The following is a 26,498-nucleotide window of genomic DNA, read 5'->3' on the forward strand; positions in this document are numbered from 1 at the left end:
GAGCAACACATGCACCTCTCGAATGTGCAACACATAATTATAAAATCTCTTGCTCGTGAAGGAGTTCAAGCAACAGAAATTTTCCAAAGATTGACTGTACAGTTCCGAGGATATTGTCAAGGACTCATATGTTTGCCTGGCATAAAGAATTCAAGGAAGGACGAGAATGAGTGGGAACACGATCACCGTTCTCGGACCAGCATTACAGATGAAAACATTTGTGCAGTTCCAAGATATTTTTGAAGATGATCGACAGGTGAGAGAATCCGTAATTGCAGAACAGGTTTGAATAAGTTATGTCAAGTGATTGACATAAGATATGTAAAGTGTATGCCAGATGGGTCCCTCACCTTTTGACCCCAGATCAGAAATTCAGACGTCTGGAAGTTTGTCAAAGGCTTACAGCAAGGTTTCCAAAAGAAGGTGATGCATTTTTGAATTGGATCATCACCTGCGATGAAATGTGGATCCATCACTACAATCCCCAGTTGAAACAAGCCAGTATGGAGTGGTGGAGGAAGGAAGGCAACCCCAGTGAAAGCCAAGACTCAACTGTCAGCTGGCAAAGTTCTTTCAACAGTTTTTTTAAACGGCGAGACATCCTGCTCACTTTTTTTTTGCATGAGCAACACAAAATCAATGCTGCTTGCTACTGTAAACTGTTGAATGAGATGAGGGCTGCATATCATCACAAAAGATGATGCCATCCTCCTCCACGACAACGCCAGGCCCCATACTGCAGCTCTAACGGTCTCAAAACTAGAAGAAATGCACTGTACTCAACTTGATTATCTCTACACCCTGGACCTATCACCCTGCGATTTTCATTTGTTTGGGCTGGTTAAAGAAGCTCTAGGAGGGCAACGATTTGAAGATGACGAGGGCATGGAGAGATTCATGTGCAATTGGCTCCTGTTTCAACCAGCTTCATTCTACAATGCTGCGATTAAAAACCTTCCTTCTCGTTGGGAAAAATCTATTTCTAAAGCAGGAAACTATGTAGAAAAATAATTATATTTGCCTTTTATTTTTCAAGAAATTTTTTTAAAAAATAAAATCCCGTTTATAAATTGATTTACCCTCGTATACATGCACAGTGTAGTTGTAATTAAGATTTTGTTCATTTTACTCTGAGCTAATTTTTATGATTTTAAACTTCCTAAATTGAAAACAATTAAAAGACCATGATGTACTATTTAAAAATTAGCAATTTAGACATGCAATCTATGCAGTAATGTGCCTGCAGAATGTAGTGCCTTATACAGAATCACAGGTACAACAACAAAGAATTCTTAAAAGATTATAAATTAAATAAAAAAGTAGAATGAGCTTTATCAATGACTTTTACTACTAAAGTTAGTTAATAACATTTTTTAATGTCGTTCCAAGATATACCATTTACTGAAAGCAATATAATAAAGTTCAAATTTTCCTGAAATAAATCTAGTTTAATTTAAAAAATTCATAACATTACATTATTTGAAGAACCATGAACCATGAGGTAAGACACAAGGTATTATAAAAGGTCACACCTAATTTCAGCAAATGAACAAAAAGAAATACATTAAACAAAAAATATCCAGTGGATGTATCTAAAAATTCTTTGTTTTCTGTTTATTCTTTTTCTTATCTAGATAAGAGTTAGTGAATCAACTCGGGTATATATATTATCTAAAAATTCATTTTTTCTACCTATTCTTTTTCTCATCTAGATAAGAGACAGTGAATCATCAGATCGGGTAGATATGTTAGACATGACCTAATAAATAATATAAAAATAATTATTTTTCAAATTTCCAAAATTGCAATTATTTAAAATCTTTATACAATATTTCTAGAGAATATATTTCTATTAATTTTTTTTTTTTTATTTTTACTTTATAAGTTAGATAAGAACAGAGTAATTTTCTATTAAAAAAATATCAGTAATTCATCATAAATGAAACGCATTGAAACAATAAATGTATTTATTTCGTAAAAAAATAAGACTGTTATTTGATTTATCATAATGAACAAGGTATCTACTTCAGCATTAATATTTTTCCTTTTTTTGATGTGTAAAAACGTACACCCACTTCAGATTCAATATTTCATTTATTTTAGAAATTATACATTTTTTAGAAAAAAAGATATAAAGAAAACAAGACATTTTTAGATGTGTACTCACTGGATTTTTTTTTTGTTTTAAATGGAGACTCATTTCTTGGAGTTTTCCATAATATTTCTTCTAAACATTCTATGTATGAATTAAATTTTATATAAAATATATATAAAATATATAAAATAATGTGAAGAATACAGAACAATTAGTTTAACTAGTCATGCATCAAAAATCTTAACTAGAATTTTATACAGAAGAATTGAGAGGAGAGTGGAAGAAGTGTTAGGAGAAGACCAATTTGGTTTCAGGAAAAGTATAGGGACAAGGGAAGCAATTTTAGGCCTCAGATTAATAGTAGAAGAAAGATTAAAGAAAAACAAACCAACATACTTGGCGTTTATAGACCTAGAAAAGGCATTCGATAACGTAGACTGGAATAAAATGTTCAGCATTTTAAAAAAATTAGGGTTCAAATACAGAGATAGAAGAACAATTGGTAACATGTACAGGAACCAAACAGCAACAATAACAATTGAAGAACATAAGAAAGAAGCCCTAATAAGAAAGGGAGTCCGACAAGGATGTTCCCTATCTCCGTTACTTTTTAATCTTTACATGGAACTAGCAGTTAATGATGTTAAAGAACAATTTAGATTCGGAGTAACAGTACAAGGTGAAAAGATAAAGATGCTACGATTTGCTGATGATATAGTAATTCTAGCCGAGAGTAAAAAGGATTTAGAAGAAACAATGAACGGCATAGATGAAGTCCTACGCAAGAACTATCGCATGAAAATAAACAAGAACAAAACAAAAGTAATGAAACGTAGTAGAAATAACAAAGATGGACCGCTGAATGTGAAAATAGGAGGAGAAAAGATTATGGAGGTAGAAGAATTTTGTTATTTGGAAAGTAAAATTACTAAAGATGGACGAAGCAGGAGCGATATAAAATGCCGAATAGCACAAGCTAAACGAGCCTTCAGTAAGAAATATAATTTGTTTACATCAAAAATTAATTTAAATGTCAGGAAAAGATTTTTGAAAGTGTATGTTTGGAGTGTCGCTTTATATGGAAGTGAAACTTGGACAATCGGAGTATCTGAGAAGAAAAGATTAGAAGCTTTTGAAATGTGGTGCTATAGGAGAATGTTAAAAATCAGATGGGTGGATAAAGTGACAAATGAAGAGGTATTGCGGCAAATAGATGAAGAAAGAAGCATTTGGAAAAATATAGTTAAAAGAAGAGACAGACTTATAGGCCACATACTAAGGCATCCTGGAATAGTCGCTTTAATATGGGAAGGACAGGTAGAAGGGAAAAATTGTGTAGGCAGGCCACGTTTGGAGTATATAAAACAAATTGTTGGGGATGTAGGATGTAGAGGGTATACTGAAATGAAACAACTAGCACTAGATAGGGAATCTTGGAGAGCTGCATCACACCAGTCAAATGACTGAAGACAAAAAAAAAAATAAAATATCTTATAAGTGTTCCACAAATACTTGTGATGAAGTAAATAGATGTCATTTTATGAACAGTTCTACATAAAAAATATATTCATTGTCACTTAATAATAATTAAAGATAAAACAGCAGGAATTATAGTTACAACGGTATTCTAGGACTCCTGTCCAGGTGGGTAATTGAAGTAAGGGTTCTAAGAGCTGCTGCCCTAATTTCAACGAGTTGAGGATCTTGTAATTCCAGTAGTTCTACTAATTCATCTAAGATACCAGGATATAATAAATTTTGAATCTCTGTAAATGAATTTGAATATAAAAGTACTGAGAGCGCTTGAAGTCTAGCCTGCACACAGTGGAGACGTTGTCTATAATCAGAGAATGAATACGCCAGTCGAATATGGGTGAACAGAAGCATCTGAAAATTAAACAAAAATATTAAGTCAATACAGTATGTACAAACAATCTTCTTCACTAATATTCTAAATGTAACACTACATAAAAAAAATAAATAAAAAAAAACAAATACCACAATGCACAGATCAACCTTAGTGTTTTATATCACTTAAGTAAAATATACATTCATCAATGTTAATTTTCTCAACTTACCCCCTCCCCAAATTAACATACTGAAGTAAGATCAAGCCTTAATCTAACCGGCGGGATGACTACTGTACTAACAATGTTATGCAATGGTAGCACAAAGACAAATTTACATTTCACATTCAGCTAATTGTGACAAGCACTAAATATATATATTATTATAAATATATAAATGATGAAAAAAACTTCCAATAACAGAATTTTTTCCAACCCAAATCCTGAAACAAACATGGTTTCATGTACAGCCAGAAATCCTGAGCATATTCTTTTATATGTTGAAAAAAAACTCACCATTAAAATGACAGGATATGATAAAAATGCACTTTCTGCTATGGGTAATGCTATTAAATTTAGCTGAAAGAAGAAAAGGGGGAAAGAAACTATATGGTTTTTCATAAATCTCAAGGCATTTTTGATAGGACATATAGAGAGGCTTTATTGTTTAATGAAATATACAACAACAGGATAAGGTTACATGTTTGCATAATTATTATAAACCTACCAAGTATCAGGTTACATACGTGGTGTTTTACCCAAATCATTTAGATCAACAACTGCTGCCAGTTGTTGATAAGACTACTTAGAAGTGTATCAATAAACAATATCAATAAGATTCTTCTATTATATGCAAATGACAGATCTAAATGCTCAAGAAAAATGGAAGCTAAGAAATACTCAACGAGTTTTTTCATAATTAAAGTTCTTAATAAAAGCATTAAGCAATGGATTAAGAAGGAATATTGTGGATTGATCACAACACAGTATTGTGGCTTGAAATAATTAATCATATTATTCTTTTTACTTTTACTGTAAAAAACGTTGAAAGTTATATAAGATGCAATATAACCTGTAAATCATGTTTTTTGTTATTAAATGAACCCTTACAAATTTATTTTGTCTATTATTTCTTTCTTTATAAATTTGTTATTTCTATATTTCTTTCAGTTATATATTCTACTTACAAATTTATTCTATTATTTACTAATAATTTCATATATTCAAGTGTTTTATATTGTATGGTAAATGTTTTATAATAGTTACTCTTTTAATACTTCACAATCCAATTTATTTTTTATACACTACTGTTAATGGTTTTATACATTTATTTTTAATGATTAATGGAAGCAGTGGGCGCCTTCAAAGTCGTGTATATACAGACAGTTTATGACTACAACTATTCTATCAATTTTTCTTTAGGATGTCTTTTCTTTAGATATAGAAATTATATACTAACATTTTAAAGTGTGCATATTTTAATATGTGACTGAATCATTAATTCATTCACTAGTCAATTGTCTTTTTTATTTATTTGTACATATAACCACTTCCTGTACTTATTTTCTACTCTTCTGTATTTTATTACTCTGAAATTGATTAATGCAGTTTTTCTGAAACTGTTCTATTGTGGGTTCAATCTGTATTTCAGTATCGAACAGATTTCATTAATTTATGTTATTTGAATCATCAGTTTTGTCATTTTTCATGCATAGTTTGGTTTCCGTTGATTTAATTTCATTATCTCATTCACTATTATTAACATTTATATATTTATTTATTTACTCTAAAACATATCAACTACCACAAGCAAACATACAAATATAGACAAAACTAGTGAAATAAAATACAAGATTCAATACACATAAAAAAAACTTAAATTCCAAGTTCACAAATTCGTTCAAGTTCTTTTTAAAATGTATTCTACCTTCAATGAAGCCTAAAAAAAAAGATTTACAACTCCATGGGGTTAAAAAGGTAAGAGGGGCTGAACTGTTTCTTCTAGTCCATGGCATCCTTAAATTTGAAAAAGAAACTTAATATCAAGAAGTTCATTCTTATCATTGTTCTAACAGTAATAACTTTCTGTCAAAATGTTGTACTTGTTTGTTGCCTACTCAAATATCCTTGAACCCTTAATTAACAAAAACAGAAATCCAGATATTCATACATTGTTGTTAAATTTTTTAACACTAATGTAAAAAAAGGCTTGGGACACATTTCAAAAATAAAAAACAAAGAAATAAACAAGTCCACCTGCAACCCCTTTCATAATATGATCAGTTAACATTTACTCATCACAAACCAAGAGAAGTACAAATTGTAATAAACAATTAAGATTAAACAGATTGTAAGTTCAGATTGTCATAACTAGACAAAATTATGTAAAAATATACCTACATATTACGCAAACATACCTGTCCATCACTAGGTACATTAAAAGCTTCGATGAGACTGTTCATTATTTCAGCAGGTGTCTTGTCCAACTTATCAACATTTTCTAAATGAATACATGAAACCTGGCTGGAACGACCAGTTGGAGTTTCCTCTGAGTAGAATTCATAATGAACTGTGGTTGAACTGGGTGGGCAATACTGCATCAAAACAAAAAGTACTAATGAATTTAAAAATTACATAAAATGAAATACAGGATTTTTCAGAATTTAATTTAAAAAAGAATGATTAAAATCAATGCAAGAAAAAATATAAGATTACTTACAGAAAACTAAAATTCTTGACTCTTTCAGTAATAAAAATCGTTGTCACTAAATATCGACTCATTAACAACCTCAATCCACAATCCCTTGTTTTGATGAGATTGCAAAAATAGTAAATAACTTGTCAGTAAACATATGTGAAGCATATTCACAATTAAAAACTTACACTGATTAATATAGAATAACTAAACACGTTAAAACTGACTCAGTTCACCCTCTATGTAAATTAAATTTACACACAAAGCCAATCCCCAAGTGAATTCTAGAATAAAGAACCCCTCACAATACCAATCCCTAAATGAATTCTAAAATAAAGAATTACTATCTTACAAAAAGATTATGATTATACAAAGCAATTTACTTACAGATGGATTATCACGACAACAATCGGCTAATCCAAAACCATTTTCACGGCCACCCCAGCCCTGAAACAAAATCAAAATTCAATAAAACTTTTAACATATCAGAATTGTATATAAAAAAAAAGGTTACATCTTCATGTATGTGCATTTACATGCACACTTATTACTTTAAACATAAACTAAATGGTTACCATATATCATACTTCATTAAAGAACAGTTAAAAAAAACTGTACACAAACCAAGAGAAGAATTCAGCGGTTATCAAATTGGAGAACCAATTTATTTGTGAAATCATTTTTTTTTAACTTGACCAGTCTAGTTCCTGATCCCACATAAACATTTTTGTTGCATAAGATAACCATAATTGTAAAGTTAATACAAATTTATAAGTCGCATATCTAATGACTTATGGTTATAATTAACCTTCATTGAAAGCTATCATTATGAAAAATTTTTTTTTTCTAAGTATGATATAAATGTTAATGCCAGAGATATTGTTCAGTGTAATTAGATATGAAATTTATTTGAATAAAATTATTTTCACTTCTCAACAGAGAGAGTTAGTAGATAATACACATCATAAATTCAGAAAAAAAAATTGATTAACAGTATATCTTCATTTAAATTAAACGTCATTGGAAGGGATTAAACTGCCTAATATGGATAAGAATGAAGTGACAGGAGGTATATAAAATATAAAAACCAGTGACAGGAGCTATATAAAAAAATAAAAACCAGTGATAGGAGATATATAAAAAATAAAAACCAGTGACCAGATTAATTTTTTTTTATATTAATCATAAATTTGTATTGTGGCTTTGAATGAAATTATCATGATTATTCAGAATGGTGTGATTATAATTATGCACATTAAAGCAGAAATTTTAAGTAATTAACTATGCACTACATATCACCGAAGGGATTAATACTCAAGATACAAGAAAAATAAAGTACATCAGTCTAGCTGATATCAATTGATGACATGATAATTAAAAAATAAAACAGAATTGTTGAATATGTAATACGAGGGTTATTAGTTTTCAAAATCCGAGGGTTATTTGTTTTTAAAATCCGATCGATCACGAAATAAAAACCCGCGCAAAAATCGGATGAACCTTTGCACATATGTGTTGCGCAGTGTCTCTAGTATGGCCTTCAATCATGCCACGTCACTTCGTTTAGTTCTGAACATGCAGCTAGCACGTAAACATGTCCACAATAGCATCTCCCGCCAAGTGTGAAGTGCATGTGGTAATTCAATTTCTTCAAGCTGAGGGGTGTAATGCAGCTGAAATTCATCGACGAATAAGTAATAAGTACGGTGAAACAACAATGAGTGACAATGGTGCAGGAATTTTAAAGCAGAACGTACAGATGTTCATGATGCAGGCGGTCAAACGAAGGCCAACCGTTGATGGAATTCATGGAACGTGGCACAACCATCACTGCAGCCTCATACTGCGTGACTCTTCAACGTCTACGAAGGGCAATTCAGAATAAACGGAGAGGAATGTTGTCATCAGGCATTGTCTTTCTCCATGACAATGCTCAGCCGCACACTGCAGCTGTAAGAAAGAACCTCCTGCAGCGTTTTCATTGGGAAGTGTTTGATCACCCACCATACAGCCTGGACTTGGCTCCATCCGATTTTCACCTCTTTGCTCACATGAAATGCTGGCTAGGAAGACAACATTTTGGCACAGACATCGAGCTCCATACCAGCGTAGAAACATGGCTGAAAACACAGGCGGCTCCGTTCTATGATGAGGGTATTGGAAAGTTGGTACCACGCTATAACAAATGTCTAAATCGGAGTGGCGACTATGTAGAGAAATAGCATAACTATGTAAGTACTTGTTACAAATAAAAAACTTTTTATTTTCACTGTGGTTTTAATTTTGTGACCGATCGGACCTTGAAAAAAAAAACCCTCGTAAATTTAAGGAAACAAATATTATAGACCATCATATATATATATATATATATATACATTTTATTATTACATTACATATTATTATTATAATAATTATAATATATATATATATATTATTATTATTATTATTATTATAAGTCGAGAACTTCCCAATGGAAAATGTTAAGCATTCATGATGATTCATATTTCTTTCGCTTGGCATTCTTCTTTTTCCTCTAAAATTCTTTCAGAAAAGCCCTTCTTCCATTCTTCAGACCATTTCGGACGATGTCGCTTAGGCTTCGGCGCTTCTGGTTTAACTTCCCATTTATCTATTTTATTTCTGTATGTGTTTCTGTCTATGATCCCCTCCAGTGTAATTCCGGTGTGTTCTAAATCTTTTCGTGTTTCTGCGAGCCAGGGGATTGCAACTTTTAATGATGTTAAGTATGTGATTATTTTTTTGGTCAGTCTGTTTTCCAGAAAAAAAAACTATATATATATATATATATATATATATATATAGTTTTTTTTTTTTAATTCAATTAATTCATAACATATTGACCACTGTGATAATAAAAGGTATTATTGTATGAAATATAAATCAATAAAAAACAGTAATTAGATATGTTAAACTTACCATATTAATTTCCAAGAATCAATTTTCACAGCATCCTGCATCTTATAGTTGGTATTTAATTATATAATTACATTAAAATATAATTCTTTTAAAACTTGTTACTTATTTTGGATTGTTTTCCGTTTTTTTTTTATCATGAACGCATATGCACATTTTGCTGTCCAATTCTAGAATGATGTAATCTTTTAAACAAAAGATTATATCAAAACAAAGGTTTTAAAGATTACATCATTCCAGTGCTGAACAGCAAAAATTTGCATATGTGTTCATAATACAAAAACAGAGAACAACCAAAAATAAAATAACAAGTTTTTTAAAGTATTATATTATAATGTAATTATAGAATTAAATACAAACTGAAGATCTGGGATGCCGCAAAAATTGATTCTTAGAAAATTAATATGGTAAGTTTAACATATCTTAGGTGGTTTATGTTTTTATATATATATTTCAATTTCATTAAATAAACCACCTAGTACTGAATATTGAGATAACACATATCTTACCTTAATTTTTCATAAAAGTACTTTCGCAGGATCCCACACCCTCAATAATGATAAAAATAATTCTATTATTGCATAATAAAACCAAAAATACTAAAATAATAATTTTGTATTAATTTACAAGAGTACTGCATTCTGTTGGAAGTTTTTACAAGAACATCTCCCTCAAACACTGTCTGATGGTTTATCATACTGAAATTTTTGATTGTATTTAGATATGTAATACTTTCTAAAATATTTAATTTTATGGCCTCTTATTAATTCCTAATATTTCTAAATTGGTGTTAATATCAGAAATATAATGTTTATTATTTATTAAATGGTCTGCCATATTAGTTGAACCATTTTTGTAATTTCAATAATGTTCAGGAAATTTAATTTTAAAGGATCTATTTGTTTTTCTTATATAAATAGGATCACAATCCATAAATTCCACACAGATTGTTTATTTTATTACCATTATTATATTAAATATTAAATTATGTGGTCATTAGGTTTGTATGCTAGTTTTAAATAATTTTTTTAATAATAATGTTTTCAATGATATTATTACACTTAGTGTATAAGTTTTATATAAATATATTTTTTTTTGCTCTTTTGCAACTTATTTATTGTTTTTAAGGTAATTATTTTGTTATTGTGTTTTGATAGTTGTTTTTTATATGCAAAACTTATGATGTTTATTTCTTCATCATGTAAATTTTCTTTATTATATGTGTATTTGATTCCTCTATTAATCATATTTGTTTAAGTATACATTTTATGAGAACACAATAACGGAATTATTTCAATCATGACTGAGGATGCGGGATCATAACTGAGGATGCAATTATTTTCATGAAAAATTAAGGTAGGATATGTCTCATCTCAATATTCTGTAATACATGGTTTATTTAATAGAATTTAAATATAATTTAATAGTATAGAGAAATAATATAAATCTTAAAAAAATTAATTTCAGTACAGCAATATTTACATATATACACACATACATACATACATACATCAACATATACATATATATATATATTGCTGTACTGAAATTAATTTTTTTAAGATTCATATATACATATATATATATATATATATATATATATATATATATATATATATATGAATATTAACTTAAATGTAATTTATTTAAGTCTATTTTCCTCTTGATTGGATAGAATTAAATATAACAGAACATATTTTACTTAAAAATATTATCTTTATTAATATTTTGGGTTAACCAATCAACTATACAAATTTATAAATTAAATTCACTATTTAAATATATATATATATATATATATATATATATATATATATATATGTGTGTAATAAAATTGTAAAAATTTAAATAATTTATAAACATACTGACTACTGTGCCAAATAACCACCCAACACAGTAACAGAACCTAAAAAACTAATACCAAAAGTTAACTTTCGCAGGATCCTGCATCATCAGTCTGCACACAAAATTCCAAAATTACATCAAACAAAAACAAAAAATAAATAAATAAAAACTAAAAATTTAGAAAATATAAACCCTAAAACCATAAAACTTGAACAACACAACTCAATATCAACTGGAATGATAAATTTAAATCATCACACAATTACATTCATAAACACTATTGCCAACTGCTACAACCATTTATTCCTATAAGATCGTTAATAAATTTCCAGACAACACCAGCATATTTTATAGATAAAGTAGTAGCAAAAATTCTTAGAATAAAAATGAATCTTGAATATAAGGTATGGTGTTAAGAATGGTTCCAAACTCATAGATAAGTTTAATGGCATTAAAGCTAATTCTAACACTAAAATGATAAGTTATGATATTGCCAACATGTGCCATAGTATACCAGTTGATAAGACAATAGAAATAAAAAAAACAAATTTAATTTGCCATTGTGAGGAATATTTGTCTCCAAAATTATTTCCAATGAGAACAAATGTTATTCACAAACAAAAGATTTAAATATGGGTTCATCAATTTCTGCAATTATGTCTACAATTTTTATACATATTTAAAAAGTATTATAGTTCATGGTGTATTGGGTGTGCACAACGAGCTATTATGGATAAGACATGTAGATGATATTTTGGTTATATATAATCCAGTTATAAATATGAACATTTGATCATTTTGAATAAACCTAATAATTATAATGATCATTTAAAATGTACGTACGAAATGGAAAAGAACTCAGAAAAATACAATTATTAGATATTGAGATTGGAATAAATGAAAGCAATGTTATAGAAACATCAGTTTATAGAAACCCAACAATGAATGGCATTACAATAAATGTATATTCTAATCACTCATGGTCACAAAAAATTGATAAATATGAAAACCTAATTTTAAGAGCTTTGCATTATACAAGGAACAGTGATAATGGACTTAAGGAAATAGATGTAATATAACAAAAAGCAATAATTAATGGTTTTGATGTTGAAGTTATAGAAAAGATATAGAAAAAACAGAGAATAAAGTACAATGATAATTAACAACTGCAACAAGAAAATAATACAGAAATTATTAACATTTTTTCTTTGAATACAGTTACATAAATAAAATAATAGAAAAAAATTGCTAATGTTCTAATGTTTATGATAAAAATAAATGTACAAACAAACCAAATAACTATATTATAAAATATTTAAGGAATAATAATAACAATAAGTGATGCAAGACAATTTAAGAGGTAATTTATACTGGTAAAAGTGATCTTTTAAAAACAGATTTATGGAACATTACCTTGCTTATAGAAACGGAAAGAGAGGTGTGCCTAATATGCCCGACCACTTGTTGTGCAGGCATAGTATTACAATTATAAAAATAACTTAGAAATTCTGGAAATTTGTAACAACAGTAAAAGAATGAATATACTTGAAAGATACTATATTCATAAATTTAAACAAAGGTATGAAATAATTAATCAACAGATCGTATTTGAAGATATTTTAATTAAGAATATAGTTGGTTATAGCAGTTGGCAACCGGGTTTACGAACATACTTGTTTTAAATTTATTATAATTCCAGTTGACACTGAGTTGCGTTGTTCAAGTTTTGTGGTTATTAGGGTTTATGTATTCTAAAGTTTTAGTTTTTATTTTTGTTTGATGTATTTTGGAATTTTGTACAGATTGATGTTGCAGGATCCCACGAAAGTCAACTTTTGGTATTAGTTTTTTAGGTCTGTTACTGTGTTTGGCAGTTTTTTTTGTTGTTAATGAGGTTATTTGGCACAATGGTCAGAATGTTGAATTATCTGAATTTTCACAAAGTTATATATATGAAATTTGTTTGCAACTAATTATGGATACCATCTAAAAATAAAAGAACTGAGCAAAGGAAAAAAACACTAACTGAAAACTTAACTAACAAAAATGAAACAGAAAGATCAAATCTGTTATAAAAAACAGCTTGTAATGTAATCTTTGATAAATCAACAAACATGAGAAATAAATAGAATAGATACAGAAATAGGCATGGTCAATCTAATAATTACAACAAGTACTGAAGCCAGTGAAGAAAAATTTAAATTAGAAATGAAGCAATTTTTTAAAATAATGAATAGGCAGTACAATGTTTGGTTTAATAAATTAAAACACAAATTAATTGTTCAATTCACTGAATAGAATTACTAAATTGTACAACTAATTGACGGAGCAAACTTGCAGAAATGTTTCTATCCAAAATAAAACAAAATCATAAAAATGAAAGAGTGGACAGAAACAAAAAATTCAATTATTATTGTCATGATCCTACTAGGGTAATGCTACTAAATACTGCCATTAAATAAATGTTCAATAAATGATAACTTATTCATCAAATTTTCCTAGTCTAATGGTAATAGTATTAAAAATGAATTCAAAATCAAACATAGCACGCTTGGACAATTGCATGTGGATATACATGCATGTACAAAAAAAATAATCAATTATACCATAAAATAGTTTAGTAGTAAAGTAAAATAAAACAACTTCACCTCTGCAAGATAAGTGAGGCACTTTAACAGAGCACTTCGCATTTCTGGCATTAGACGTGCAATGAAATTGCTCCGTTTTGAGAACATATAAAGTAAATTTAAAACACCGAGTACTACATGTAAGTCGCATGATGAAAGAAGAGTCAGTAAATGTTCCACAGAATTGTAAAGATGTCTTGAAAATGAATGTTCAATCAGAAGCGTTGTAAAATGTAACACCCACAATACCAGTTCCTTCAGCTAAAAAATAAAATAATTTTAAAAAATTGTTTTCTTAACAAATCAACATTTACTAAAAAAAAAACCATGCTAGTGAAAAGAACAGTAAAATATAAATAGATAAATTTTAAGAAATGCAATCAATGAAATTTCACAGCGTGCACCTAATTATTCACATCTATTATGCAAGTACATACATATATATATGCGTATGTATATGTGCACACCCGCGTGCACACACAAACTATTAATTATTATTAAAATATCAACAGAAAACATTTATGATAAGAGTACATTTTTAGTACTACTTATCCTACTATTTTCTACACAATTCTAGGAAAAAATAAATACAAAAAAGGTTTTAGTGAGAAAATCGCATCACATAATTTTCCACATTATTAAAGAAATGAAATATGCTGGTTATACAAGAGCTAATTGTAAATATTTTCTGATACCACATAGCAGTAAATATACTAACCAACATAAATAATGTAAACTGACACTTACTCAATTAGCTGCTAAGCAAAGGTTTTGTTTTATCCTATTTGACTATTACTACAATATTGACTTATGACAACAGGATTAATTTTTCACAAAATGTAAACACTTTAACACATACATTCTACACTCCACTAATTTTTGTCACACATTTCATAAGCTTAACTATCAAAATTTTAAAAACATCAAAGGCTAGTTTTGTACAGTGGGGTATAAAGATCTCCCACATTTAGAAGAGGTATAAAAAATGAAAAAATCTATGTAGAAAAAACTGAATACATTTCTGAAAAGCATATAAAAAACAGTTTAATGGTTTTACAAATCACATCAGACAAATGGTGGCCGTCATTATTAACACGTTGGTGAAGATGTTTTCAAAAGTTCTTCATCACTCCACGTTAGCTCAAGCGGAATGACATCGATTTCCTGTCAGATTTGTTCCTTCAAATCCTCAAGAGATTGAGGACGATGTTTGAAAACCTTTTCCTTTAGGTTACCCCAATGGAAAAAGTCACATGGGCTTAAAACTGGTGACCATGTCAGTGATCTAATGTCTTCCCTTAAAGAGATCAAATGCCCAGGTAGCATTTTCCTCAACACTCCAAGCAAATGTCGTGCTGTGTGAGCTGTGGCCCTGTCCTATTGAAACCACACATGTTCTATATCCACATTGTCCAGTTTGGGGCATAGAAAGGTCACTCAACTTTTCAATGTATCGGTCAGCAGTCAGTTACTGTTGCACCCCCTTCCTCAAAAAAGTATGAGCCAATCACACCAACGTTGGCAACTGCACATCACACAGTTACGCGAGCAGAATGGAGCAGTCATTCTTGGAGTTCACAAAGGTTACTTCTTTAGCCCATTAGTGAAGATTCTGCTTGTTTATGCCTCCACTTAGATGGAAGCGAGCCTCATCACTACTCAAAATAACAGCCCCAGCAGGAACCTGTTCAAGAATTTCTGCACTTATAGCTATACAATAAGCATGATCTCTCTCACATAATTTTTCAGCCTAAATAATCTTGTAGGGATGCAGTTTAAAACCGGCATGCAGAATCCTCCTCAAACTCTGACTTGATATCCCCAGTCTCATAGCATGCTTATGCTTTGGCAATTACTGAATGAGTGCTCTTACTGTTTCCACATGTTCTGGTGTTCTAACAGTCCTAGGTCTGTCATGTGGTTTTCTTTTCAGTGTGGATCCAGTTGCCCGAAGTTAGAAATCCATAGAATAATCATTTTTCGATCTGATACAGATGCATTTCAACCGAGCGCAAAGTGTGTACAGAATGCTCTCTGTGTCGCTATCACAGACCAGTTGTTCTCATAATACACTTCAAGAACAAAGCCCCAGTGTTCATCGGTCCAACTCATGATCGATACTGAAAACAGTAGAAACAAACCAACTGCATGAGATTTACCCCACCTCTCTACAGCCCGCACAGTGACCCCTCCCACCATATGTGGGTCTTTATGCCCCACCAAGTACTAATGGATAACTGTTACCGTACATTTTGATTACAAATCCCTAGCGCTAAGTACCATTTATTAAGTGCTATTCAGCTATTTATTTATTTTATTTTGCAGACTACCTTTAAACCATAGCAGTTTTTGTGATTATAGATTGAGAAGAATGAAAATATCATGTTGCTCATGTGGAAATTCTTTCTGTGCAAGTGCAAAATAAAGAAGTGCCCAGTAATATTAAAAACTTGAAATTCTAAATTTAATTATAGATCATATTTATAGTGTGTTTTTATGAAGACAATTCTTTGAAATCTACATAGAAGTTAGAAATTTTTTTGTAAAAAAAAAACATTATATTGCATTATTTAATAACTGTAATCCCTTACAGCCAGAAAAAAATTTAATCAAATTTTATTACTAATAAATTTGTTCCTGCATAAAATTTTATGTTTCCATTTCTTTTGCCCAAAACACGAATAAATGTTTTAATAGGTTTGTCAAGATAACTATCATTAATTAAAAATTGGGATAAAATAGAATTCAGAATTGTTAAAAATTAATCTAAGTTTATTAATAATGTTTTATAATGAAATAACAATAGTAGTAATGTGTGATTAAGAAATAAATTCTTAAAAATAAATTTATTTTTAAGAAGCAACCACCAACTAAAAACAAACTAAATATTTAGCCATAAAAATTTTTATGGAACTACATTTTGAAAACATAGTACTAATAAATTATATATAAGGTACCACTAGTAAATAAGGATTAATGATGTTAAATTTCATGGTGGTATTTCATCAATATTTTCACAGAACAAAACAGATATTCCATATTGTTTATACCTAATTACAAAAAATCACTAACAATGATTTGATAAGATGAAACTGTTACTCAGTTAGATAAAAAAGGGACATTATCTTTCACAAAAAAAAAGAGTTGAGGAAGTTATTACAATGTGGTCCAAGCACAACAGACTAATTGTTTTGTTATCTCTGACCACATTAGCCAAATTATTTTGGATATCACTGACAAACTCATTTTCTGCTAACTTATTAATGTAATAATGTAACACTTCACTAAAAATAGCCATAATTATACAAAATATTAAAAAAATTTGAAACACAAAATTGATCTTCAAATTCAAGTGAATAATAAAGGCATGCCACAAGAGATAAACATTACCACAAGATTTAAATTTGGAGATCATTTTCAGACATGTAAAAGGGATTTTTTATTTATATAAAACTCACACAAGTGTTCCAAAAGGAAAATTAGATGTGTATTACCATAAAGAAACAAGAGCTGGTAGGAAATACAAATATTAAAAATAAAAATCTAATCTAATCAAACATTGTAACTAATGTTGCAATTGTAACATTACCGCTACAACCATGGTTACTAAAGTATAAGCTGCAACATCGGCCAACTACTAGAGTTAAAATATATACAGGCATTAAGGTAAACAATAACTGGATTACAGAACAAATGAACAAAATACAATAAATCCAAATACAAGATGACAAGAACATATATATATATATAGTATAATTACTAAACAAATTCAGCCTAAAGTCATAAAGCCTATAATCTCATACAGTGAAAAAACTATCAGAGTGAATAATAGAAACTGCATGTTGTAAAAAGTAAACTAAAGATGAAGTAACCAATACTAGACAAAAGAATGAAAAATGTTCAAATATCTCCCAATTAAGTATATATACACTACAATGAACACCGAAGTAAAGCCATAATCTTATTAATAAGAAGTAACATTAAAATTCATTTTTATATAACATTTAAACAATAAAGATGTTATTGAAATAAAATTAAATTAAAACCAAAGTTATTTTATGTAATAGTATAAATAACAAATTGAACTGACATAGATTAAAACAAGTGAAGCTATAAATGGTGCTGTGTTTTTAGGATGACACTTTATGTCTAATAAAGTTACACACTTTGGATTAGTCTTTATTCCTAAGACTTATTTAGCAGAACAACAATAATCTCCTTCTATTTCAGCTATTAAAGCTAGGAAAGAAATACACTGCAATTTAAAAATAAAGCTAATTATCTCTTCAAAAGATCTAGTTAAGAAAGAAAACTATACCTCTTCATTTTCAGGATAATCACATAACAGCTGCCAACTTTTAGGAGCGACACGTTTGGCAGCAAGTCCTAAAACATTATCACAAATATCTAGAACATCAATCCAGTGATAAAGTTCACATTTTCCAAATGTCCAAGTATCTATTTTCTTTAATTCTTGCAAGAGCTGACTGTGTGAGCATACCCATAGCTTATCTATGAGAGCTTGGCACTCAGGTGGCTGAAAAAAGCAAATTAAAAATAATTTTATCCAATTATCACTTCAAAGTTTCAATCAACACATGAGTAAACACCAATTTCCTTAAATACATTTTTAAATCCAAATGCATACATTACCAAATAAACACTTAATTCAACCTTTAAATTAAATGATACCAATTTCAGAGTCTGTATTGAAAAAAAAATACAAAATAAGGTTAGTATTTGGCAATAGTAGCTTTAGATTAGCTTTCTTTCTTTTCCTGTTTAGCTTCCGGTAACTACCGTTTAGATAATACTTCAAAGGATGAATGAGGATGATATGTATGAGTGTGAATGAAGTGTAGTCTTGTACGTTCTCAGTTCGACCATAACTGAGATGTGTGGTTAATTGAAACCCAACCACCAAAGAACACCGGTATCCACGATCTAGTATTCAAATCCGTGTAAAAATAACTGGCTTTACTAGGATTGAACGCTGAAACTCTCGACTTTCCAAATCAGCTGATTTGGGAAGACGCGTTAACCACTAGACCAACCCGATGGGTTAGCTTTAGATTAGCTACAAAACACTTACTTCACCATACACAAAATTCATTAGTATATAGTTCAGAATAAAAAAAATTTACCTTACTCTTTCTCAGTAGTTTTTACTGATGGTATTTGATTGTTTTAATGCTTACTTCTAATCATTCACAGGTTCATCATTTGATGAGTTGCAAAGTGAATTAATAGTACCTTTTCAACAAGCATTCTAATTTTTTTTTAAAGAAATTTTAATATACTGAAACAATGTACTGGATTTTTTCAATCAAATTATAAAAATCATAATCATATTAAATGAATTTTATTAAGTATGGCTCGGTATTAATGTATAATTATAATAGTTTCCACTTAGCAACAATCTTTAACAGTAATGTTCGAGCGCTTTCGGATTATTAATCCATTCTAAGGAACAATGATATTTAAAGCCCTTTTACCTTTAATAAATTGTATGTATTAATTCACCAACACACACATTAACCATATTTCTATCTGATACCTTAAAAATATACATTAAAATTGACAATATAATCTAAAAAATGGATATGAATTGTTAGACATAATTAATAATATAAATATAAATAACACAACCAAACTAGTAATATTAGACATAAGACATGTATACTAACATGAATACTAACAAAACCATTAATATAATTAATAATACTTTAATTAAATTAAAAATAGACAATAAAATTACACACAAATTAATAAATCTATTAAAGTTATGAATTAAATATAATTATTTCAAATTTAATAATAAGTATTACCAGCAAGAGAAAGGTCTCATAATGGGATCACCACTTTCAGCTATTTTAGCTAGCATTTTCATGAATGAATTAGAAAACAATCTACATCATATATATAATAAACATAAAATTTCAATATACAGAAGATATGTGGATGACATATTGATCATATATGATCAACATTTTAAAGATGAAGAAGATTAAATAATTGAAGAAATGAACTCCTTAAATAATGACATTAAATTCACCACCTTAGGTCAAGAAAATAATGGCATAAATTTTTTAGATATAAAAATTATAAAATAAAAAACTTGATAAGGACATATATAGGAAACCCACTAAACAGGACAACGTAATTCATTATAATTCATTTCATCCTTGGAATCAAAAAAGTCCTCATTTAATTCATTAATATATATAAATATAAAATATTTAAAACATAATAATATCAAATTAAATAATATCAAATATACAGCTATAACTATAATATAATTAATTAATTTGTATAATGGATACAATGAAAACCTAATAAACAAATTATATACTAAAATAAAAAATGAAATCTATATAAAAGATAATATAAAAATAACAAATAATAACAGATACAAATATGCTAAAACTCAATACAATATAATAACAGATACAAATATGCTAAAACTCAATACAATATAAATTACAAAAAATTCAATAAGATATTTAAATCTTCTGAATTATAAACTGCATATACAACGAATAACAAAATAATTAACTATATAAATAACAGAGATCCTACTAGAATAATAAAACATAGCAATAAATTTATTTTACATAAACAGAAAGTATATAGTTTAAAATGTGCAAATGATGATCTAAGATATCTTTTTCGATTAGAATTAATGTACACATTAATTGTACATTAAAGGAAATAAAGAACGATCCAATTTTGCTAGACATATCTTAGAGAAAAAATCATAATTACTAACCAGATAATTTTATTAATATTCTTGAATATTCCGATAACTTTCAAAAAACAATATTATAGAAAAATATTATATATACTTGAATAATAAAATTTTGATAAATGAACAAACAAAATTTGAATGATATAATATTCAAACAAATATTAAACAATAATTTTGATTCTTAGGTTGGTAATACTAATTCATATAATAAACATAACTGAGACCTTCATACTGATATGACGGGTAACTTTATTTTACCTTTGACGATTAATTGTTAGTTATATTTTTCAAAAATTCAATTTAGTATAATTAATGATATGTGAAGTAAATAATTATAACGTATAACACATCACTGTTCCTGAGGACAGATTAATAATCCGAAAGCACTCGAACATTACTATTAAAGATTGCTAGTAAGTGGAAACTATTATATAAACAATCATAATCATTATATTGATAAATTCAGTATAACATCAATTTTATTAATGATAAAAATAATATAAATCGTTGCTCTTTTTTCAATTTTTGCCTTCAATTGAAAAATGTATAATAAACTACCTTACCTATATTACCCAAGATTTCTTATATTTGAACTGGACACACCCTAATTATTTTTAATCCAAGTCCCTCCTACAATGGGATCACTAATTTTAGCAAAAATTACAGCAACAAACGGGTCAGCCAGTACCTACTAAAATATATCAATAATTCTTACAGAACAGCTTGTTCTAGCCACAACAGTGGCTAGAAAAAAATGTATTATCACACTCTGGAATGATTATCAAGTGTTGTTTAGCACAGAACCCCAATATATATATATACCTACATTGATTTTTAACCACCGACTGTACAACTACAGCTGAAAAAAATAGTGACTATAGAAAAATAAAATGGGTACGTAATAACAGTGAACCTATACATTTTTTTCTTAGTATTTGTTTATTCACAAAGCCCTTTATTTTTCACATATGCCACTCATACAAACCTTCCTAAATCGACTTCAATAATAATTTTTATTAAAACAAATTTAAACCACTTAAATAGAATTAAACAGATCTATTTTATTAGATTCTCTTTTAATTAGTACTCTATTAGAATATATTCTGTACTTTAGTATAGAATTCAAAATAAAATTAGTAAATAAACATAATAAGTAATCCGGTTATACTTACAACTTCTAACGTGCTCTTTTTAATTCTATTTCTGTCTATTTTCATTGCTGAATAGAAGGGGAACTACTTCCAAGGCAAGATCGTCATAACCTGTACAAAAAAAGTTGAAATGTAAAAATTAAATTATTACTTGTCATCACTATAAAAAGTAAACAAATTGAAGATAAATTAAAATAACAATATTTTTTTATAATAATTAATAAACAATGGAAACCACTAGCTACACTTCCAACCAAAAAAAATCATATCATCCAGATTCACCATCGCTATTGTCACAATTAAATCCACGGTCACTTAGATTTGGTCACTTGTTGATTTAGAGCTCCTTGCTCTAGCCACCAATAACAATCTCTATTTCATTCTTGATAAAGCACATCTACAGAAAATAAAAATCATTATATGAGGGTAAGTCAATTGTTATCCGCAATTTAGTTATATTTTTATTTATGTTGGTAGTACTGTCGTGTTGCGTACATGACGCATACGTGGTTTAATTGTTGTTATGTCTGTGCAGATTTGATGCTGCTAGGTTAGTTCCATTATTGCTGTCCTGCTGTTAACAATGGGTGCTCCGCTTTCTGTTTGCACCAAAGAGCAATGTTCAGTGATCCATTTTTTATGGTCAGAAGGTGTATCAGGGGCCAAAATTCATCGAAGACTTGCGGTACAGTATGGGAACAGTGTGTTGCCGCAACGGAGTGTCTATGAATGTATTGAAAAATTCAAAAACGGTTGCACAAGTGTTACACACAACAAAGGAGCCGCACAACGGTTTAGCGCCACAAACTAGGAAAACATTGAGTGTGCAGGTGACATGGTTTTCTTAGACAGAAATGAGTAACTATCAATGAGGTGGCACATTGACTGCAAATTAGTCACGGTTCTGCCTACAAAATCATCCACAACATACTTGGGAGTCTGTGCAAGATGGGTCTCAAAACAACTCACAGAGTTGCATAAACAAATGCTCTTGGACATCTGCCAAAAACATTTGGATCGCTATGGTAATGAACAGGATGTTCATTAGAAGATTCTTAGACAGAATAATCACTGGTGATGAAATATGGATCCATCATTACGAGCCGGATAGTAAACGGCAAAGTATGGAATGGAAACATCCGAATTCACCCTACAAAAAGAAGTTCAAGACCCAACCGTCCGCAGGAAAACTGATGCTTACGGTGTTTTGGGACTCACAAAGCCCAGTACTGGAACATTATGAGGAAAGGGGCACGACAATAAACAGTGCACGTTGCAGTGCAATGCTAACTACCAAGCTGAAGCCTGCAGTTTGAAGCAAACACCAAGGACTGCTGTCGAAAGGTGTTGTGTTGTTTCACGACAATGCCTGTCCACATACTGTTGCCCACACTGCTGAAACACTCCAGAAACTCAACTTTGAAGTACTGGCTCATCCTCCGTATAGTCCTGATCTTGACCCTTCTGACTACCACTAGTTTGGTCCACTCATAGAAGCAATAAGTCAATTTACCTCGGACAAAACAGTGAAAGAAGCGGTGCATTCCTGGCTTGCAGCTCAACCGAAAACCTTCTTTTATGAGGGCACCAGGAATCTTGTGCAACAATGGACAATGTGCGTTGAAATGCAAGGGGACTATGTTGAAAAATGATATACATGTAAGTTCCCTATTTGTATTGCAATAAAATTTATAACTACATTGCAGATAATAATTGACTTACCCCCGTAGTTAAAACATAATCTCAGCCACCACTCAAAAAAAAAAAAATTAATTAAAGAACACAAATATGCAAACGTTGTAACATGGTAATAATTTCATTCCACACAAGAACTAAAGCCTAACATCCAATTTTCTATTTATATAAAAAAGAATCCTTATTAGTTTTATGAGAATTCTTTAGAATTCACACTAAATCATAATTTAACTGCTCATCTTTTGATTTAGATAATAATAGATTTCAACAAGTAAAAAAGTTTTAATGCATTACCACTAAATAACCAATCTTAAAATATATTTAACAAACAATATAAAACTGTGATGTAAAAACAATTCATCACGTATACATCACAGTTCAGAAAATTTATTTGCATAAAATTACCACCAGCTCAACGAACAGAAGGTGCTATTCACAGTACGTCAAATAAACCATCAAACCAGCACCCTAAAATGGAATCTTGATACTATGTTCTAAACAGGATACCTACTTTAAAATTATATATTTTTTTATTCAAGTTAATTTACTTTCGAAACAATATGGTTTAACAAAAACTTTTCCAGTAGACAATGAACAGCCAGAACAGTTCCTTCTAAATAAAATACTTCATAACTGAAAAACATGCTTACTTCAAGGGCTTAATGAAAATAATTTTCAAATATTATTGTGCATGATATTCTTTGATGGCATTATTAACATCAGTGATAATATTTCATTTAAATTGCAATTAACAACAAATAAAAAAGAACACAAGTAATTTACAAACAATTATGTCTTTTATCATACAAAACTGCAAAACAGGAATTTACAATTAAGCATTTAAGAAGTATTACATTTGTTTAAATTTCCTTTTTCTTTTTGTTTTAATTTAGTTTAAGATTTACTTTACTTTTTTATTAAGAAATATAACTTCAAATTTCTAAGTATGTATGTTAAGTGCCATAACTGTAATGGTTATATGAGATCTATCACAAGTTTGCTCTAAAAAAATGACAGCCATCTTTAAGAATGCCAAAGGCTTACTACATAAAGTGAGAAATGAAGTGGTTTCCTGCTGCTTTCCTAAGTTAATATATGTTTATATATCGGCATGCCAAATCTAGTGAAATGAAGAGATCATATTACTCAACCCTACAAGTGACATCACTCAGATCACTACAAGGATTGATGAACTACTAACACTTGTTACGTATGTTTTGCATTCTCTACTATATACTGCACATTACAGCCATAACAGTTCAGCTACAAAAGACACTCCACTTTTTATTCACTTGAGCTCTGAAATTACAAAAGTAGAATTTTGTTTTAATCACTTACTTTAAAGTTTTTATAACGCCATTATTTTTATTTAATCACTCCAACAATTACAAGCAGACACCTAACCACAGAAATTCTAATTCTTTATAAGAAATGAATTTTGTAGCAGATAAAAATGCCAAGCCTAGCCAATATTTAACTAAGCCAGGATTTTTGACGTTAAGATATACTACCACTCCAAAATATAAATTTTCAACTATTTCATATGTCTGTAGCCAGATTATGCAACATGATTAGACAATCGGACTGCAAAAATGTCTTGTGAATAGATAAACAGTAATGCAAAATGTGGCTTTCATACAAAAAAAAATCTGTTTACTTCAGTAAAACATTAACAGTCTGATAAATTTTCTTAAAAAATAACAAAACAAACAATGAGAAAATGTCAACACTACTTGAATACAATCAAAAAAAAATTGGCGCAGATTCAAAAAAGCTCCTTTTACATTAATCACAAGTTTAATATTTAAGAAGCCTAACAATTGTGTTTATGTGTGACATCTGTTCACTTGAAAACACACACACACATTCATTCATTGGATACGTACACTAACATGCATCATTTTATTCTGCTGGTCTCTCTCGCTCTCAAAAGTTAATTTACAGATTGTCTAATGATTCAAAATTACCTAGTTTCTGACAAAATTATATTAATATACAATTATATCATTTGACATTTTGTATGTGTAACTGCTACTAATGTATGATTATTGTATGAGCATTTTATTAAATAACCTTATTATCGAGTACAGTAAAATGTTACTCAGACTCTGATAGGAGATATAAACAAAGTTTCAGTTTGGTAGGTTTCCACTTTAATGATCAACCTGTTTCATAAAACTGGAATTGTAAAAAATTAATACCACTCATTTTATCAGTTCAGTAGAAATTGGCTACTAAAATTAAATTAAAATAGCTTAAAATGACATTGAAATGATCTTAGAAATTAAAATAAACATTTAGTACAAAAAAATGTCTTAAATTATCTATTATGTATCCCCACATTCAAGTGAAGATTCTGCGACAGTATTTTTAAAAAAAGAAGAAAAATGATTGTGTACACACTAATTTCATAAAATGTTATACTTACAAAAGCTAAGCATACTATTTACACAAAGAACTCACTAAGGCAAAAATAGACAAAAAAGTTTTTTTAGAATAACAACAAACAGAAAAACTTCAAAATTAAGTACTACCTTATTTGAAGAGAAAGAACAATAAAATGTAAAAAAAAAGAAATTAAAACTGTATTTACAGGTAAAATAGTTACAAATTTCAATCTGTAAATGAAAAAACAACTGATAGTCATGGCTTCAAAATGTATCACCACAAAACATTAATTTGAATAAATATAGTTTTTTTTTGTATATTTAAATTGATTACTACGTTTTAATAGAATAGTTATATCACCCACTAAAGGAAAAAATGGTTAGTTGTTGTATGTAATTAAATAAATAATGAATGATTTTATGTTATTTGTAATCTTATTCATTTATTATGAATTTTCTCAAATGAAAATATGT

The 26,498-nt window shown here is 29.1% G+C and overlaps 1 protein-coding gene across 7 annotated transcripts in view; it reads right to left on the minus strand.

Annotated features, from left to right (window-relative positions):
* HUWE1 (HECT, UBA and WWE domain containing E3 ubiquitin protein ligase 1) overlaps positions 1 to 26,498 on the minus strand; it is a 299,081-nt gene that overhangs the window by 263,666 nt on the left and 8,917 nt on the right. For 6 of the 7 annotated variants that reach the window (XM_075363009.1, XM_075363005.1, XM_075363008.1 and 3 more), the window contains exons 2-7: positions 21,964 to 22,053; positions 18,362 to 18,580; positions 14,065 to 14,304; positions 7,025 to 7,084; positions 6,360 to 6,536; positions 3,714 to 3,982 (exon numbers count right to left, since the gene is read on the minus strand). In XM_075363009.1, coding sequence (XP_075219124.1) covers positions 3,714 to 3,982; positions 6,360 to 6,536; positions 7,025 to 7,084; positions 14,065 to 14,304; positions 18,362 to 18,580; positions 21,964 to 22,008 — 1,010 coding nt within the window. In that variant the 5' untranslated portion in view covers positions 22,009 to 22,053. The remainder of the gene's footprint in view (positions 1 to 3,713; positions 3,983 to 6,359; positions 6,537 to 7,024; positions 7,085 to 14,064; positions 14,305 to 18,361; positions 18,581 to 21,963; positions 22,054 to 26,498) is intronic. The other variant, XM_075363006.1, reaches the window with a different exon arrangement.

Source organism: Lycorma delicatula, chromosome 4, assembly GCF_047948215.1.
Source record: "Lycorma delicatula isolate Av1 chromosome 4, ASM4794821v1, whole genome shotgun sequence".
NCBI lineage: Eukaryota > Metazoa > Arthropoda > Insecta > Hemiptera > Fulgoridae > Lycorma > Lycorma delicatula.